The sequence below is a fragment of the Crinia signifera genome, chromosome 2 (assembly GCF_055691185.1).
Source record: "Crinia signifera chromosome 2, ASM5569118v1, whole genome shotgun sequence".
NCBI classification, from domain to species: Eukaryota; Metazoa; Chordata; class Amphibia; order Anura; family Myobatrachidae; genus Crinia; species Crinia signifera.
The window spans coordinates 76,986,365-77,005,973 of record NC_139218.1 but is presented as its reverse complement, the minus strand read 5'-3'; the positions used below and the strand labels follow the sequence as shown (position 1 = coordinate 77,005,973).

Genomic DNA, 19,609 nt, shown 5'->3' with positions numbered 1-19,609 from the left:
TTGTTGACAGCTTGTGCCACAACAACAAGTATGGCTAACATTGGGGAACAAATACTGAATACTACCCCTCTATTCATCTCCAGCTTTTACCAGAGTACAAGACTGAGTATGCTACCGCCGTCCTCCCGGGAGATCTTGGATGAACTGAAACGCCTCTACTCTCATGTGATAAAGCGATGCCTGCCTGAGATCATTACTGCTATGCCACTGCAGAGCATCATGCAGAAAATTCACACAATGGCGTATGTCATCAAGAACGAGCTGCACTGGATGGACCTTACAGAGAGACACATGCTGTTTGATTTTCTGAGCCAGGTCTTACAGCTAAGGATGAACGTTAGCAGCTTCTGCAGAGACCTGATACCAGCTGTTGTAAAGGCAATGCTGGAGGCAGAGAGTGCAAACCACGAGGGAACTTGGTTTTCAGCCAGCAAAGTCCTTTTCTACTTAGCCAAGGACTACATGGAGGCCACTACTGAAGAGCTTGTGACTGCCACTAAAGACATCAGGTTCTCCTCTTCTCTGTCTATATTTACCACCCTGGCTGCTATAATGGCTTATCCCACCATGCCCTTTTACCGTAAGGTGTATTTGATAGCCGAAATATGTGAAGGCATGGTAAATGCATCTGATCCTGCCACCCAAAAGGCCTTTTCCATGTGCATCAATAATGCTGCTGTGGCCCACGGAAGCGGGGATATGAAAGATCCCAGTGTTAATCTATTCTTCAAAAAACTCTGCAAAATTCTAACCAAGTGGAGAATGCAAAATGTAGATTGTGCCGAGGCCCAAGAGGTAATAAATGCCACTATACACCAAGTGGCTACCTTACTGGCTGGCAACCAGCAGAGCCCAACACCACCCAGCTCTGATGCCAGCCATGCAGACCAGCACCCCAAGGCAATGCTCATTATTTATGGCCCTGAAGCGGTATATCAGAAAGATCTATCTGGCTGTCTGTATAATGAGAATGAAAACATGGATGATTTTGTTGAGAAAATTATCGAGACCGAGAAGTGGAGAGAAATTTTGGATCTTCTTAGACCACTATGTGACTCATACGATGCACACAACCAACAAACAAGTGTCAGCATTTGTGCAGCTCTCCTGTCCTTCCCATTGAGTCTACCAGCAGACCTACATAAAGGCTTCCTATATGATCTCTTACGCATAATGGATAATGTTGATGTCAACACTCGCCTGGAAGTTTTAGTGTTCATTGAATACTTCATGAAGACCTATCCAAAAATGGCTATACAATTCCGAAAAGCCCTTACAGAGACGTTTATGCGAGAGATAAAGAAAGAAGAAAATCAGACTTTGGTCCCCATGATCCTGAAAATGTTCCTGACCATTGCTGGACTGGATAAGAAGAAAGCTTGGCACAAATATAATAAGGACATCCTTGGCCACATCGCAAGCTATCTGAATAATAGACACCCAGCCAGCAGCCTATATGCAACTTGGCTGTTTGGCAAGCTAGTCCACCAATGCAGAAGGCTTCCACGTAGTTCCATCACAAGTCTGATTAAGGAACATTTAAACACCTTATTAATCAATCTCAACAGCTCGAACTCAGAAATGGTATTGGCTACAGTGGTCTGCCTCAACCACTGCCTTCCCCACCTAGGCTGCAGTGCCATTGTCCTGGAAGAGGGCATAGAGTTGTGGGACCCCAGGTACATATATGCAATTTATCGCATACTGGCCGAGAAACGCCTTCTTCCATGTTACAGAAGGCGTCAGAACCTATTCCCAGTGCTGCAGAGACTGAGGCCCTTGCGAGGAAAAGCCTGTAAACGTGCGACTGTGGATGAGTTACAGCCTTCCACCATCTAGCAACTTCCATCATCTGCCTGCCATCCTGTACCATCTAATATGTTAAGAAAAAAGCACTATGGGATATATAAATTAATACTGAGATCTATGCAGTAAATATATATAAAAGTGGTACCTGTACAATAATATATTAGTTAGGGTAATGTCTACACCCTTTTGGGGATTTTTTGGAGGATTATTATGGAAACAATTGTTTTTATAATGATCCTCCTAAAAATCCCCTAAAGGGTGTTGACATTATCCTAACTAATCTTTTCTTTTACCTGTGCCACTCTTATATACATTCACTGCATATATTTCAGTATTAATTTACGGCTAGACGTTTCTCCAATAAATGTCGCCGATTTATATAATTTGTTGTCTGTGATAATTGCTATGATTTTGTTATATTTAGTAGTGTTCATTCTAGCACCTGCCATCTTTGAAAACCAATGCAGTTCCTGTTCCCTGCATGGGGTGTCGCTGTCTGCTGTGGTGGGAAAGGGGAGGGGGGGGGGACCGGAAATACATGGGAGCAAATTACAATCAACATTTTGCTTAAAAATTCATAAAAACAAGAACGATTGCTTGGATAAATTTGGTAAATCAATTACTTTAACAGATTTGCCTGACCAACCACTGTCTGTTTTCTAGTATTTGGGAGCAAATGTTTGTTCCTGTGATGCACACGCGTCAGGGGAGCTCATTGCCGCAAGATTCATTTGGAGCCTCTGCTTTTCCATATAAGTGAGTGGATTGTGCGGGTGCATGCATATGCTTGCACTGTGAATCTCAGGAGCCGGCTAAGCAGCAATGCCGTAACAGGACACTTATACATACACACATATATATTAACATTTTGAGTGTGGTGGTAAAGGAATAGAGTAGGTTAAAACCTTAGAATCCCGGGCTTATTGATTATTGGCCGCCAGGATTTGTAGATAATCCTGGTCTGAAAAAAAAAAAAGACCTTGATGAATTCAAGAAATAAGTATGTAATATACAAGAAATTGTCAAAAATGACAGTGAAATACCTGCTGACTATAGTGTCTTAAATATAAATTGAAGTAGTAAGCGATTAAAAAATATTATTAAAATACAAAGGAAAACTAGTAAAATACAGTAACCGGTACTTGTGGAGTATCACGGCTCCCACGATGTGCATCGCAAGCTAAAAAATCGCATCGCATGCGATTTTGCATTGAAATGCATCCAAATGCATTGAAATGTGCAGGAAACATGTTAAATGCCCCCAAATGTAATTTTTCAGAGTGTACCACCCCCACTATCAACGCCAACCCGAAGCGTGGCGAGCGCAGCGAGCCCGCGAGGGGCGGCGGTACGCGTCCTACGACCTTTTCATACCCCCACTATCCACGTCGGCGTGGAGTTGAGCATAGAATAGTGTGGCGAGCGCAGCGAGCCACCGTGCCCAAAGCGTGGCGAGCGCAGCGAGCCCCGCGAGGGGACGCGGATACCTTCACAGGTATCCGCGTCCCCTCGCGGGCTTCACAGGTATCCGCGTCCCCTCGCGGGCTTCACAGGTGTCCGCGTCCCCTCGCGGGCTTCACAGGTGTCCGCGTCCCCTCGCCACGCTTCGGGCTCGCCACACTATTCTATTCTCAACTCCACGCCGACGTGGATAGTGGGTGTATGAAAAGGTCGTAGGACGCGTACCGCCGCCCCTCGCGGGCAGAGCCGGCCTTAGGCATAGGCAAACTAGGCAATTGCCTAGGGCATTTGGAATGCCTAGGGGCACCAGCAGCTTCTACTGATTAAAATGATATGCAGCATGCATATATTCTGTGTGTGACTGAGGCTGTATCTGCATATGAAATAGTGTATTCATGGAAATCACTGTAACATAGCATTCCGTATGCAGGTACAGCCACAGTCGCACACAGAATATAGGCATGCCACATATCATTTTAATCATTGGAAGCTCCTTGTGTAAGCTGGTCACATAACAATGCAAATGAGACGAATTTCCAGCTAAAAAGGCACCCAACGTTAGCAGAACTGGCCAGGAGCTGCATGGCCTATTGAGGCAAGATGTATGAGGAAACATCTGTATCCAAGCAGAGGCAGAGGTCACAGTGTTAGCGGCTGTGCGAGTACTGTCTGCGGGTGGGTTGGTTGTGCAATAGTGTTCGGCATATGTGTAAGGGGCATTAGGTGTGTCATGTATAAATGCATTAAAAATGTGCGACATGTGTAACAGACATTATGTGTGTCATGTGTATAAGGGCATTAATAATGTGCAACATATGTGTAAGGGGCATTATATGTGTCATTATGTGTATGAAGGGCATTAATAAAGGTTGGCATAATGTGTAAGGGGCATTATGGTTAAAAGGACATTAATAATGTGTGTCATGTGTAAGGGGCATTACTGTGTGGTATTATCAGGGGTGCCAAGAGAAAGGGGTAAGGGGTACAAATTACCCAGGCCAAAGTCTGATGGAAGAGCCCAGTGGTGGCCCCGGGCCCCCTCCCCTTAAGTGTCAGCAGCTGCAGTTCTTCTCTTCTGCCTAGCACACACTGCTTTGTGCTGGGTTGCAGTGTGGCCTTGGAGGTGCTTAACATACAATATTTTCTCAGGATTATTTTCTAAGGGTATAATGTGAATAATGTGAGGAGTAATGTACATAAGGTAAAGTGGTACTACTGTGTGATGTAACATGAATAATGTGAATAAAGTTGCACTACTGTGTGGCATAATTTGAATTGGGGGTACTATTGGGTGGCCATGCCCCTTCCCAGCAAGAACACACCCCTGTTTGGGCTGCGCACCGAATGTGTGCACTGTTTCTATTTAAAATATTGCGGGTAGGAGCACCAAAATGATGACTGCTATGATGAGGGTTGATGGTGCTGGAAAAGGGAAGCAGGGTCAGAGGCGGAACTAGTCGCGGTGCTAGGGGGCACTAGCCAAAATCTTGCCTAGGGCGTCATTTAGGCTAGGTCCGGCTCTGCTCGCGGGCTCGTTGCGCTCGCCACGCTTCAGGTTGGCGTTGATAGTGGGGGTGGTACACTTTGAAAAATGACATTTGGGGGCATTTAACATGTTTCCTGCACATTTCAATGCATTTGGATGCATTTCAATGCAAAAACGCATGCGATCGCATCGCATCGCATGCGATTTTTGCTAAAAATAGCTAAAACTGTAAAAATCGCATCTCATCCCATGCCATCTCATGCCACTACATATGGCATGCAATGGGAGCCGTGATACTCCACAAGTACCCAGTAACCTAACCCCCCCCCCCCCCCCAAACGTCACTCCAATAGAAGAAGGAACCATGTGGTACCTCCCAACATCCTAACTATGGGCATTATTCTGGTCGATGCGGTCCATTCCGAATTCTTTCGGAGGGCGCATTTTAGCCGTCTGCGCATGCGTAGGCAACGCTATGCGCATGTGCCACGCATGGTCTCCGTACTAGTTCTCACTAATACCGTACAGAAATGTCCACCGAATTGACTCGGGAAATATGGGCGTTTTTGGGCGTCATTCGGACTTACACAAGAGCGTGGTTTCAAAGTGGGAAAAACTGGGTGTAAATATGGGCGTACACGAGGGAGTGCACGAACTCTGGTAGGCATGCATTCGGACAGCACACCGACTGGAAACGAACCAACACGCATGAAATAGGGTACAAAATGCTCTGCTTCTGGACTTCTTTCTTAATTTAGGATTGCCTTCACCTGTGCTGGAACACCGTTATCATCACTGAACTAGTTCAACACAGGTGAATGCAATTATCAATTAAGATGGAAGTCCAGAAGCAGTGCATTTTGTACCTAATGGAATGGGTCATGTCAGAGGGTATGGTAATGTAGCCTTTCCTATCTACGTAGAAAAGATGCACTAAAGCAGATTTTACTGCAGACTAAGGAGGAGGAGTCGGGACTGTACAGCAGCGGAAGATAACCTTCTGGTCCCCACAGTTGTCAGAAAAGGTATGAGCTCCACCCTTCTACCTATTTATGACAAACTGCGTGTGCGAGCCCTTAAACTGAGGTCGCAATTAAGTAACAGCAGAAAAATGCGATCAGATCCTCAAGTCAAAGGAATAAGGATCGGAGAAATTACAGATGTTATAGCACTATATGCAGATGATATGCAGATTTTTCTACAAGAGGCCAATTCTCTTCAGGCTATGCTAGATTTAGTAAATAACTTTGGGGCAGTCTCAGGACTGCGGATTAATTGGGACAAGTCAAGTATGCTCCCAATATCGTGTAAAATACCCGAGGAACATAGACATTTATATCCACTGAAATGGACGATCAAGTATAAATACTCGGGAATCTGGATAACTCCAAATATGCATAAATATGTAGAATTAAATGTTGAACCAATTACAGCTGGGTTAAAAGAAAAAATACATACATGGAAAATACTACCTATAACTGTTACAGGGCGTATAAAATATGTTCAAGATGATTATACAACTATATATATATATATAGTAGGCAGGTGGGGTGTGCTGCAGCACAATAACGGAGACTGGTCAGCGTGGATAGAGGTAAAAATTTTTACTGGATAACATCAAATATCTCTGTACCGACGTTTCGGGGTCCCGTGTGCCCCGTTTTCAAGGAGGAGGTATCTCTTTCCTCCTTGAAAACGGGGCACACGGGACCCCGAAACGTCGGTACAGAGATGTTTGATGTTATCCAGTAAAATTTTTTACCTCTATCCACGCTGACCAGTCTCCGTTATTGTGCTGCAGCACACCCCACCTGCCTACTATCTGCCACTACGCTGCGAGCACCGGAGCATATTAACCCTGAAGCAGGAGTGCTGGACCACCGCTACAACCTATATATATATATATATATATATATATATATATATATATATATATATATATATATATATATATATATATATATATATATATATATATATAGACAAAAAACAAGGGTGAGAAGGAGCGCTTGATCGTGCATTAAACGATTTATTATCAGGGTTAAGAACATCAATTCCAGGTGCAGATAAATTGAACCCGTACCTAAACAAAGAACACTGTGGGCTGGTTACCACACGGCATAAACACAAATACCACGGCAAATCAGCTGGGCACCCGGGATTCCAAAGTCTCTCACAGACTGCGTCCTTTCCACACACTGGCTTGCGGTGCAGCAGAGGCGAGGATGTTTGAGAAGCAAGAGGATTCCCGGCATCAGCAAGTGAACAGCGTGAACGTCAGCAGGCCACGCCCTAACGCGTTTCGTCATGATGACTTCGTCAGAGGGCGTAGCTAATGCTTGACGTTCACTAGACTTTATACTCATGCTGCTGTCAATCAGCTTACAGAGGCCGGACCGATTCGTCCAATGGCAATATAGTGGGATGCATCTCGCACGCTCAGTAACATATTGCCTGTTAAAATACTACTACATTTGTGCCCCCAGTCTCGCGAATATATATATGGGCGACTGGGAGTCCAATACACTAATTGGGAATACCTGTAAAAATATAGTGATGCTAAAAAGATATATTGACGACGTGATAATCGCCTGGAGTGGTGATCATGCCTCTTTTGATGAGTTCATGGGCATGCTAGGTACCAATACTTATAACCTGAAATTTACATCGAACTTCCAAGAAAAAAAGATCGAATTCTTGGATGTCGTTCTAAGTGTTGAAAGATTTCCTACTGTACCTTACATAGAAACATCAACATTCTTTAAAAGTGTGGACTCAAACAGTTATTTAGATTTTGACAGCTGTCATTATGGCCCTTGGAAAAACAACATCCCTTTTTCCCAGTTTCTCAGGTTAAAAAGAAACTGTTCGGACCCATTGATGTTTGAAGAACAATCTAAGATTTATATCCAGAGGATCAAGGAGAGGGGGTACCCTACTGGTTTAATTAATGGTTCATTGGACAGAGCCAGTAAACTGGCTCGTGAGGACCTCCTTAAAACAAAAGAAGAAAGGAGAGTTGAATTAACATCAAATAATCAATCTGATTCCATTGATAGACAGAAAGAGGTAATGTTTGTAACTCGATTTAACAACAGAGAGAAAGAGTTGAACAAAATCCTCCGCAAACACTGGAATTTACTGAAACTGGACCCCAATCTTTCTGATGCCCCTAGGATGGTGTACAGAAGGGCTAATACAGTTAAATCTTTAGTTTCCAAAAGTCAGCTACAAAATCTTGATGTCAGACCTATGTCTAATACCTTCTTAGACATTAAGGGCTGCTTTCCTTGCAATAGCTGCAAAGCCTGCCAATATGTCAGCAGAGGTGCAGATATTGATGGTTCCAAGCTAAAAGTGAGGGACTTCATTAACTGTAATTCTACACATGTAGTTTACATGTTGAAGTGTGCTTGTGGATTACGCTATATTGGGAAGACTAAAAGATCACTTAAAATCAGGATTTTTGAACACCTAAGAAATATAAAGCATGGAGTCACCAATCATAGCGTACCACGACACTTCAAAGAACATCACAACTGTGATCCATCCAGTCTTACCTTTAAAGGTATAGAACTAGTTAAGAAAAACAAAAGAGGAGGTTATTGGGATAAGTTCCTTATCAGAAGGGAAACACATTGGATCCTACAGCTGGGTACTCTTATTCCAGCAGATCTTAACGAAGGCTATGAGATTACGCCTTTTATTAATTAATCGATGTTTTAATGATTTTAGTATAAACTTACTATTTTTTAATATGGTCCTTTTTTAAACAATGCTTTTTATGTCTTTTAATGCTTTTTTATACAATATCGATTGTACAGTGTGATGCATCTTTCACTCCCTCTTGTGATTTTTATGAGATATATGCCGTGATTTTAATAATTTTTTGTAGTTAAACATTTCCTTAGAAGAAGATGCTTTAGTCTATATAAATGTTGTTTCATGATTGCTTTATTTATTTTCTCTCTCTTTTTTATACACATACGTGTATCTCTCAGGTGCAAGTAACCCACGAGCGGTTTACATAAATATGCTGTGGGAAGAATCAATGCCCTTTGAGAGAAATACAGCGGGGACTCCGTAGTATTTTAACAGGCAATATGTTACTGAGCGTGCGAGATGCATCCCACTATATTGCCATTGGACGAATCGGTCCGGCCTCTGTAAGCTGATTGACAGCAGCATGAGTATAAAGTCTAGTGAACGTCTGCTGACGTTCACGCTGTTCACTTGCTGATGCCGGGAATCCTCTTGCTTCTCAAACATCCTCGCCTCTGCTGCACCGCAAGCCAGCGTGTGGAAAGGACGCAGTCTGTGAGAGACTTTGGAATCCCGGGTGCCCAGCTGATTTGCCGTGGTATTTGTGTATATGCCGTGTGGTAACCAGCCCACAGTGTTCTTTGTTTAGGTACGGGTTCAATTTATCTGCACCTGGAATTGATGTTCTTAACCCTGATAATAAATCGTTTAATGCACTATCAAGCGCTCCTTCTCTCCCTTGTTGTTTGTCCAGATTTTTAACACCTTGGATCCTGGAGTTTGTTGCTACTAGAGAAGGAAGCAGCGGCTGCATGTCAGCCTAAGTGCAAATATACCCCTGTTATTCTGAATAGGAGGTTCCTTGGACTGCTGGTTCTGAGAACTTTTGGACATTCAGCGCCTATACAGTACTGTATTTGTGTGATATATATATATATATATATCTCAAAAGTCACCTGTATATATTCCTAAAGCAATATTTATAGCAATAGAGACATTGCTAACATCTTTCATATGGAAGGATAAACAGGCCAGAGTGGCAATTAAAATCTTATATAAACCAAAGGAAAAGGGAGGGCTTGCCCTTCCAAATCTTAGGAATTATTATATGGCATCACAACTGGCATTTATACAAGAATAGGTCATTAATTAACTAGACCCGACAATACGTGCCCTTTTAAGGGAACAGGTAGGATTATGGGAGTCCCTAGTACAATTCCTGTTATCTGGATTACCCTTATATGGAATCCCCCCAATACCTTGTCAATTAGTGTTAGTCTGGAGATATGCGCAGACAGCATCAGAATGGACAGGACTGGAAACTGAATCCCCTATTTGGTTTAATAAAACATTTACTGAACTAAACTGTCCTATGATAACATATGGCAAAAAAAGGTATAACAGAGATAGGGCAATTATATAGTAATGGGCAGTTTAAGTTATTCAGTCGACTACAGAGTGAATTTAATACATCAAATAATTACTTTTTTAGATATCTACAGATGAGGCATGCCATATATATAGACAGTTTGGAGGGCCCACTTTGGAAATCTCCATATCACCTATTAAAATGATGCTATGTAATATGAGTAAGAGAGGGCAGGTATCGCAACTATACTCCAATATTAACACAAACCAAAACCCTGAATTATTAGATCAACTAAAAATTAAGTGGGAAACTGATACAGGCCCATTATCAACGGAAAACTGGACAAGTATACTGGGTTCCGTAAAACACGCTACATCATGTATCAGATAACAACAGGTTCATTTTTTCATTCTTCACAGAATATATCGCACCCCGATGATGTTATTTAGAGCTGGCGTGAGGGATAATACTAGATGCCCAAAGTGTACAGAGGAGGGGGCTTCTGGCACCTAATATGGGAATATCCCAAGATACAATCATTCTGGGAAGAGGTATTAAATGATGTTAGGATCACGGTGCCCACTATTACACAACTAGGCCCTAGGGTATGCCTATTTGGACTAGGAATAGGATGAGGCAATGTAGTACAACTATACTCGTATATAATTAGTTTGATTACTCAAACAAAAGTGGTGATAGCACGTAGCTGGTTCTCGGTAAAACGACCGGAAATAATTAAATGGAGAATTTTAGTTAAAGACGCATATAAACATGAGAAGTATATGTTCCACACAAGAAAAGCGATGGCCAAGTTTCATAGTAAATGGGTTAGATGGTGCGATTCCAGTCTATATAGAATAAGTAAGATAGAAGAAGACCCAGCAAATGAAGGGCATTGACTCAGCCAGTACAATTAGTGAAATATCTTATAGTTAATAAAAGGGGGGAAAAGAAGGGAGGGGAGAAGGGGAAAAAAAGTGGGCAAGGGTATACGCCCACACATATATAGCTGCTAGATTTAGAATATTAATATAATCTGAACAATAATATTGGTTATTGATAACTAGAGCACTATGGGGGTTATTCTAGTTCACTCTTTCTGTCAAAATCCTTCTTAGATGGACAAAACTATGTGCACTGCAGGTTTTTTGTTCCAACCAGCCAGATCTGAAGATAAATCTGTGTGTGTATGGCCACCTTAAGAAGGATTTTGTCAGAAAGAGTGAACTAGAATAAGGCCCTATATAATGTATGAACAGAGAGAAAATAAATAATAAATAAGCTCACTTGGGTAAATAAATATTTAACAGCGATGTGACACTTCACTTTTAGATATATTTAGAAATGTTTGATGAAATAATATACTATGTTTAGTAATAAGTATGAACAAAAGACAAAAAAAACAATAGATAGCACAAAATTGGGTACTTGTTTCCTAGAAGGGCGCCCACGATTTTGATCTTAGGCATCGCAAGGAAAAAAATTGCGTCGGTCGCATTGCATGCGGCCAAAAAATTGCAATGCGACCGACGCAATTACTGCGATTTTACATAGGGAACAATGTTAAATGGCCCACAGACCCCCCAATTGTTAACGCCACCTCATGATCAACATCAACCCGAAGCGTGGCGAGTGCAGCGAGCCCGCGAGGGGCGTCGGTACGCGTCCTCCGACCTTTTCATACCCCCACTATCCACATCGGCGTGGAGTTGAGAATAGAAAGAAGTGTGGCGAGCGCAGCGAGCCACCGAGCCCGAAGCGTGGCGAGCCCCGCGGAACATGCGCTTGAGAGCAAGATTGCGGAAAACCCATTAGGTGAGGAACTGAATAAATACATACTATTAAGGTACTATAGGGCAGGACAGGCCAACCTGTGGCTCTGCAGATGTTGTGAAACTACAAATCCCAGCATGCCTTGCCACTCCCTTATAGCAAAACTGTGGCAAGGCGTGATATGCATGATGGTGCACAATCATACCCGCACGCTGCTGCCTGTGGGAGCACCAGCACAAACAAAGTAAATATTTTTTTTTACAGATCACGGGACGTAGTTCCAGCAGGTTTCCCCAAGAACCCTCCACCAGAAATTACCTCTGTGCGTGGCATTCAAAATAAACGCACATACACAGAAGCACCGGCAGTCCTCACAGCACATCACAGGGATGGGCTCCTTCGAGAGCCTTTGTCCCAGTGCTGCCGGGTGATATGATCACCCTATATGATTACATTATGCAATGCGATCTGGGTGCCACATTAGCAATCATTGTTAAATGGGTTTGAGAGGATATCTAACCAACAACTGCCATATCCTCCACTTTCTGAGGTAGTCTAGGGGCATATTCAGTTAACCGCAGGCCTTATGACAGCCTCGTCACAGTGACCACTATTTAATTGCTGTGGGTTTTTGTTTGCAACCTCCTGGGGTTCAAACAGAAAGTAGGTCTTGCCCTTATCGCAGCCAGAGTGTCAATGCATAGCTCCAGGCACTTAGCCCAGTACCTAGGATTTAAGACGCATCAGACCAGGGGTAGCCAACTCCAGTCCTTGAGAGCTACCAACAGTTCACATTTTCCAGCTCACCTCACAGGTACACAGGTGCACTCATTACTGACTGACACATTTACAAAAAATTCCACAGGTGGAGCTAAATTCTTCACTTGTGATTCTGTGAGGATACCTGGAAAATGTTAACTGTTGGTAGCTCTCGAGGACTGGAGTTGGCTACCACTGCATTAGACATTGGTTTTCACACAGGAGGAAATTGGCTAAAAAAAAAGGGTCAAAGCTCAAGTCTATTCTCCTGTCGCAAGCCTGGAGCTAATTAAATATGCCCCACAGAATCCTTTGCACCATTAAGAGTATGTATCTTGTTATTGGAGCGTATTTTAAGAGATAGCATTAAGGAATACTTGGTGTGCAATAAGATTATTAGTGGGAACCAGCATGGATTTTGTAAGCGAGAGTGAAACTAACTTACTTGGAAGTTAGCGGGAACTTAGACCATGGCAACATAGTAGATGTGGTCTACTTAAATGTTGCTAAGGCCTTCGATAAAGTTATTTAGTAACAGTTTCTTATATAGAGCATACATATTCTGCAGCGCTTTACATTAGAACATTCACATCAGTCCCTGCCCCAGTGGAGCTTATCTATATTCCCGGTACTTGTGTATTATCACGGCTCCCACTACGCCAAACGCGTAGTGAAATCGCATCGCATGCCATTTTTTTTAAAGTTCATTTATTCACTGCTCATGTCCCCAGGCCATCTCATCGCACCTCCCGAAAAATCGCATGAGGTTTTTTGATTGCATGCGATTTTATGGGGTGCGGTCCGTACTGCTCCAAGAGGTTGATGCTCAAAATGGTGGAGTTGGATCTAGGATACAACATTTATACTTGGGTCACAAATTGGTTGGTGAATAGGGAACAGAGTTGTGGTCAACGGATCGTTTTCAAATTGGGTTAAAGTTTTAAGCGGTGTACCTTAGGGTTTGGTGTTGGGGACCACTTCTCTTTAATATATTTATTAATGACCTAGGACAGTGGTTCCCAACCCTGGTCCTCAAGTACACCCAACAGTGCACGTTTTCCAGGTCACCCAGCAGGTGCACTCATTATTCAGACACATTTTAAAAGATCCACTGGTGGGGCTAATTATGTAAATTGTGATTCTGTATGGAGACCGGGAAAATGTGCACTGTTGGGGGTACTTGAGGAACAGGGTTGGGAACCAATGACCTAGGAGATTGTTTATTAATCAAATTGTCTGTTTTTGTGGACTACACTAAAATGTGCAAGGTAATAAAACCAGATCCAGATGTTGCCATTCTTTAGAGAGAGACAAATAAACTGGGGGATTGGGCGAGCAAAATAGAAGATGAGGTTCAAAATAGATAAATGTAAGGTCATGTATTTTGGGTCCAGAAACCAGTGCGCAACTTATAAAGTAAATGGGGTAAACTTAGGAGAATCTGTAATGGAGTAGGACTTGGGGGTGTGATCACACTAGGCTTAACTGTAGCCCCCAATGTCAATAAGCAGCAGCTAAGGCCAAAAAGGTACTAGCATGCATAAAAAAAGTGTCACAGAGGCTAGGGACAACAGTGTAAATCATTTTCTGGCCTCATCAAGAATACAGTTTTTCAATTTTGGGCGCCACTCTTTTAAAAAGATATCTTGGAACTGAAAAGGGTTCAGAAAAGAGCAACAAAATTGATTAAGAGTTTAGCGTCCTTGGACTATGAAGAAAGGCTAGCCAGGTTAGGTATGTTTACATTAGAAAAGAGGCATCTAAGAGGGGATATGATTAATATATACAAACACATTAAGGGTTAATACAGAAAATGGTCTGTAATACTATGAGGAATGTGCACAGGACGTGTGGGTACCCAATAAGGTTATAGGAGAGGAAGTTTAATACCCTGAGAAGGAAGGAATTCTTTACAGCAAAAATCCCTTCCTTCTCAGGATATGAAGAAAGGAAGGAAAGGATTCTTTAAAGTAAGGGCAGTAAATAAGGATGTGATGGCAGACAGAATTGATATATTTAAAAGAGGGTTAGACAATATTTTACCAGAATAAAAGTATCCAGAGACAATGCCCAAAACATATTTTATTATTTGTATTAACTTCCAGCAACAGCTCCCGGTCATTCTGCATTTGCAGGCCCACCGGAAGTCTGCATTAGCTTCCATGTTCTCCACCCCTCCCCCCGGACACACTGGTAATGAAAGCGCACATGCGTGGGTGACACAATGACATCACGCTTTATTGTCATGTGACTAGTATCACGCCGTCCCGCTGCCTGCCTTTGCTGGATGCTGATCTGCCCACCATTTACGGATTCTGCCCTCCACTCCAGCCGCTGGCCCCCTACTCCATAGTCCAGTGTTTGTCTCTGATTTTGGTATGTTAATGTCAGTTGATTCAAAATGTACAATTTTAAAAAATTTGGGGCAAAATAGTACAATGATCTTGATGTGTTGTCCAATATATGGAGTACAAAGTCATCTTTTCCTGCAAGAACACACTCCTTGCAACAAGGCCACCCCACATGCAGTGAGACCCCATTCTTTGCATGTGTGCCAAACGCACGTGCAATTTATTTCTTTTAAAAAATCAGAAATTTGGAACTGGAACCACCCGTTACCAACTTTCTAGTTTTGTCTGTGTATCTTAATTCATATCTGGACAACTGCCTGCATAAAACTAGGTAAAATCTGTAAACCAAAAACAGCATATAAATATGTTCTCGGCTTTACCCATTTTACCAAAAGAGTATCTAAATTCCCAAAAGTATTTGCTTTTCCCAGGAAAGGTTTATCACCAAATACCTCAGAATTAAACACAGTTTACATTATTTTTTTACCTGCTACAATACTACATTTCTTCATCTGAATGAAGCACACCCTATACCCTTCATCGCAAATGTGGAATGTCGCTGAGAATCAGAAGAGGCCATTTGGCTCACAGCCTACGGAGCCTGTGTGTGCACGTAGTTTGGTTGCATGACAGACTTAATGTGACCAGATACTGGGTGAGGTGTACTTAAGGTCTACCTTCAGTACATAAAAAAAGGATTAGAAGACAAATGTGATTGGGCAATAAGAAGCTTATGAAAAATGTCAGTAAATATTTAGACAGAGTATTCAAGTGCTTTATTCATCAGCATATATCTTTCAGGCAAGTATGGGTCATTGGGTCGTCCAGTGAAGGCTGACCAGGCTTAGGTCGACAAATAGAATAGGTCAACATGGCTAAGGTCGACACAAGCATTCGTTTTTCAAATTTTTGTCCCTAATGTCGTCATAGTCAACATGGACACAGTGAAAGTGTGCTGCGCATGGCACACTATTTTATTCCCCCACTACGCTGTAGTGGATGGTACAGCATGAAATACCTCCTGTCAGCACATGTCGGCTCAAAAAAAAAAAAAAGTGAAAAATCCATGTTGACCTTTTTACTGTTGACCTTCCCCATGTCGATTTCAGGTGTCGACATAAGCCCGATTGAACTTCAGTGATCGACCCAAATAGGGTCGTCCTAGTGACAGTATGCCCTACCAGACTATAGCTAAACGTCTTTTGAGGTATATAATTGTTATGTACAATCTGATTTTTAGATATTTATATTGTGTTTGCATAGTCCTACATAGATCGCTGCGGTTATACACAATGTTGTCTTTCAGCTTGGATTGGGGGAGGGGAGATGTACCTCAGATCGGCCGATGCTCCTTCGGACTCGCGCACCAACTCCCTCTGACTGTTCAACGCTGAGGACAGTTTTCACGACCTTCCTGCTGCACATTTTTACCACCTGGGAAAGCATACACACACTGTAATCCTGTCCTGCAGTCTTGGCTCTGTAACATGCACCAATATTTTCAGACTGTGAGTTCAGTGTACTGCTTCCCAAATCATGGGTTTAGTTCAGGATACTCCAAACGCCCTGGTTTTGTTTTGATTACAGGAATGGAAAAAAAAATATACAAATTATGCTTACAGGAAGAATTAACTGCGTGTGCCAGAGGTTTAGTTTCCAGCCATATTTAAAGGGAAACTGCACTAGGGATGGCCATCGACCATCGATGATTTGAAATCATCGATGGTTCATGGCCAATGTCGAATACTTTTGCCATCGATGGGGGAGAACCAGATGGCTTCCCTCCATCGATGAAATAGCAAAACAATGTTTTGCTTTTCTTTTTTTTTAAAGTTCCGGGACACGGAGCATAGCTCCGCCCCCTGATACAGTGAAGCCCTGCCCCCGTGTTTTGATTGGCCCACAGGCCAATCAATCAAACACAATGAATGACCATCTATATGCAAAAATATCAATGGTCATCCATTGCATAGTTAAGCACTATCGATGGCCAGTTGCAGAATGGCCATCGATGGCAACCATCGATGGCAATGGCAACAATGGCCATCCCTTAACTGCACCATTCAGCGATCACATATACGGCTTGTTTTAGTAAACAAATATATACTGTAAATCAGGGGTCCTCAACCTTTTTTGCTCTGGGACCACATCAGACAATAAGAATAATTACAGGACCCCAGCAAGTTACTGCAGAAAGTCATCACATCACATGTGTAGTCAGCAGACAGCACACACATGGCAGCAGCATTGTGGAGGCACTAAATTATGTGAGGAGTCTAAAATAACAGACAATTCAACAGATTTTTCTGACTCCTTGAATCACTGACTGAGATTAATTAGAAAACTCATCAGCCTGATGGCGACCCCATGCTGAAAAGGTCAAGAACCACTACTGTAAACTGATATTGTATATCAGTATTTCCCGGGACTATGTAAAAACCAGACCCGGACAGGACATCAAAATCTGCAGTCTGGCGCTTGTAGGGTCCGGGGGGTGACCTTTTCCGAGGGGTGTCTTGTCCAGGGAGGTCCCTGTGATAGCTATCACCAGGGACATGGGGGAGGGGAGATTACAGCCTCCCCATGTGGTCCAGATCGTCCGATTTTTGCTACATGCCCGGACCATACAGGGAGACTTTATTCTACTTCTCCACCTCTACCTGGTTGCAGGTGTCACAGTCAGCCCCCCCGGACAGGACACCCCCCCCGTACCGGACCCTACAAGCTCCGGACTGCAGATTTTGATGTCCTGTCCCTGTCCGGCTGTCCGGCGGTCCGGAGTCTACATAGTCCCAGTGTTGCTGTTACTGTCTGATCTGGTGATCTGATCTGAAATACCCGTATTTCCCAAACCTAGTCCTCAGAACAGTACGTGTTTTCCAGATCATCTTCTGGATCACATATGTGTTAATTAGCACAACAGATCTACAGGTGGTTTTAAGTTATTCCTGAGTATACCATGAAAACATGCTCTGTTAGGGTTCCATGACCACTGAGTTCAATAAGCACTGCTCTACAATATAGGTATAAAAACTGCAAACACTGCCATTGTCTCTGTAACCACTTTACATTTCACAAAGTGCATTTAGGTTCTTCTGGAAAGAACAAAATGGATTCCTGTAGCTTTGTAATTTGAGCTATGCAAAACAAGAACACAATACTCTGGGCTTGGGATGATTTGTTAACGTGAATGAGGTTGACAGTCAAGCTGCTTTATCCATGTCGCCTGGTACAGCATGTCAACAGAGTACATAGAGTCACCATGGCCACACCTAGTTTTAATATCCATCACTGTAAAAATTTGTATTACCAAATTTACGGCTATTTAGACATAGTATACAGAACGTCAACACGTAGAATGTTGATATTTTATCCATGTTGCCATGGTAAATCTACCATTCTGGTGTTGACATGACAGTTTTGTCTATAGAAATTGACAATACAAAATAACTTAATAATATAAAGAAATCTGCAATGATCAAATACACAGAAGAGATATTGCTATGAGACAAACACTGACGAGTACTAGCTAATAGTAATATAGATTCCCCCATAGTGTACATTGTGCTTACCTTACAGGAACGCTGCTGTCCTAGTGAGCATGCAGAGGGAGCAGCAGCCTCCTATAAAGGCTCGGGGAACCTGCTCACCATGAATCAGCACAACTGAGTTATGCACTGTAGTGTAAGTGTCAGCAAAGCTCTCCTATACCTTATGATATTAGCAATGTATTCGGATAATCCAGGCATTCCCTGTTGTGTTTATTGTAATTATAACAATTCAACAGGTGCCAAGATGGGTGTGTGGCTACAGGGAGGTGCATAACCTGGGAAGTAACAATGTGAGTGCAGTTATGTAATGCACTGGTGACTGTGCCAAGTTACTACAGTACAGATCAAGCATGCCAGGTTTTACGGGTCATCTCAGGGAAACACACACACACACACCCCCACAATCAGCCCTCACCTGTGTTACTTCTGTCAGTGTACACAGTCACACAAACAGTCCCAGTATCTCCCCTCCGCCCACATACTCATACACTGCTGTGCTTGCTGCATAGTGGCTCTTTTTCATGTTAGAGATGACAGTGTGTTCCCCTCCAGCTGCCATTTACTCACTTGTCGTCACCAAGCAACATGAACAATTACAGGCAGCCAGCAATAGCTTCTATGACCAACCTCATTTTGATTGATAGGGAGATAAACCAATGAGAGACACCCTCCAGTCACTATGGTTTTGACCTCGCTGAGCAGCCAGTAACGCTGCAGAATAGCAGCACGTGACGTACTGTAAGAGTTCCTGCTTTTCAATACAAATACATACTGCAGACTTCAGACTGTCTGTCTGTACTCCGTAGGATTGATGGTCAGCAGCACCCGTGGGTGGCAATCCCGCCTACAGTGCATTGAGTGCACCCTGCAGACACTCACTATGATTTGAAACTTGATAAGCAACACTGACATTGTTAAAGTGTATGTAACCTAGTAACACCAGTGACAAGCAAACAACAACTATTATACATCACAGTATAAAAAGAAGATAATGTATTCCTATTGGAGCACTCACTGTACTGATATACTGTATTAATGTTTACAATAATCCTACGGGGAGTCAGTTACAGATATAGGGCCAGATGTATCAAACTTTAAAAAGTGATAAAGTGGAGAGTGCTAAAAAAAGCAGCCAATCAGCTCCTAGCTGTCATTTTTCAAACCCAGATTGTAACATGGCAATTGGGAGCTGATTGGTTGTTTATCACTCTATTTTATCACTTTTTGAATCTGGCTCAAAGTTAAAATGTAACTTATTAGTTTTCATATGTGAAAATATGTAGTGTGA

The 19,609-nt window shown here is 42.6% G+C and overlaps 1 protein-coding gene across 6 annotated transcripts in view; it reads right to left on the bottom strand.

Annotated features, from left to right (window-relative positions):
* Positions 1–18,968, bottom strand: part of PIR (pirin) — a 79,980-nt gene extending 61,012 nt beyond the window's left edge. Inside the window, exons 1-2 of one of the 6 annotated variants that reach the window (XM_083172446.1) lie at positions 18,889–18,968; positions 16,103–16,204 (exon numbers count right to left, since the gene is read on the bottom strand). In XM_083172446.1, the coding sequence (XP_083028572.1) occupies positions 16,103–16,195 (93 nt within the window). In that variant the 5' untranslated portion in view covers positions 16,196–16,204; positions 18,889–18,968. The other 5 variants (XM_083172443.1, XM_083172447.1, XM_083172448.1 and 2 more) reach the window with 5 other exon arrangements.
* Between the last annotated feature and the right edge of the window lie 641 nt (positions 18,969–19,609).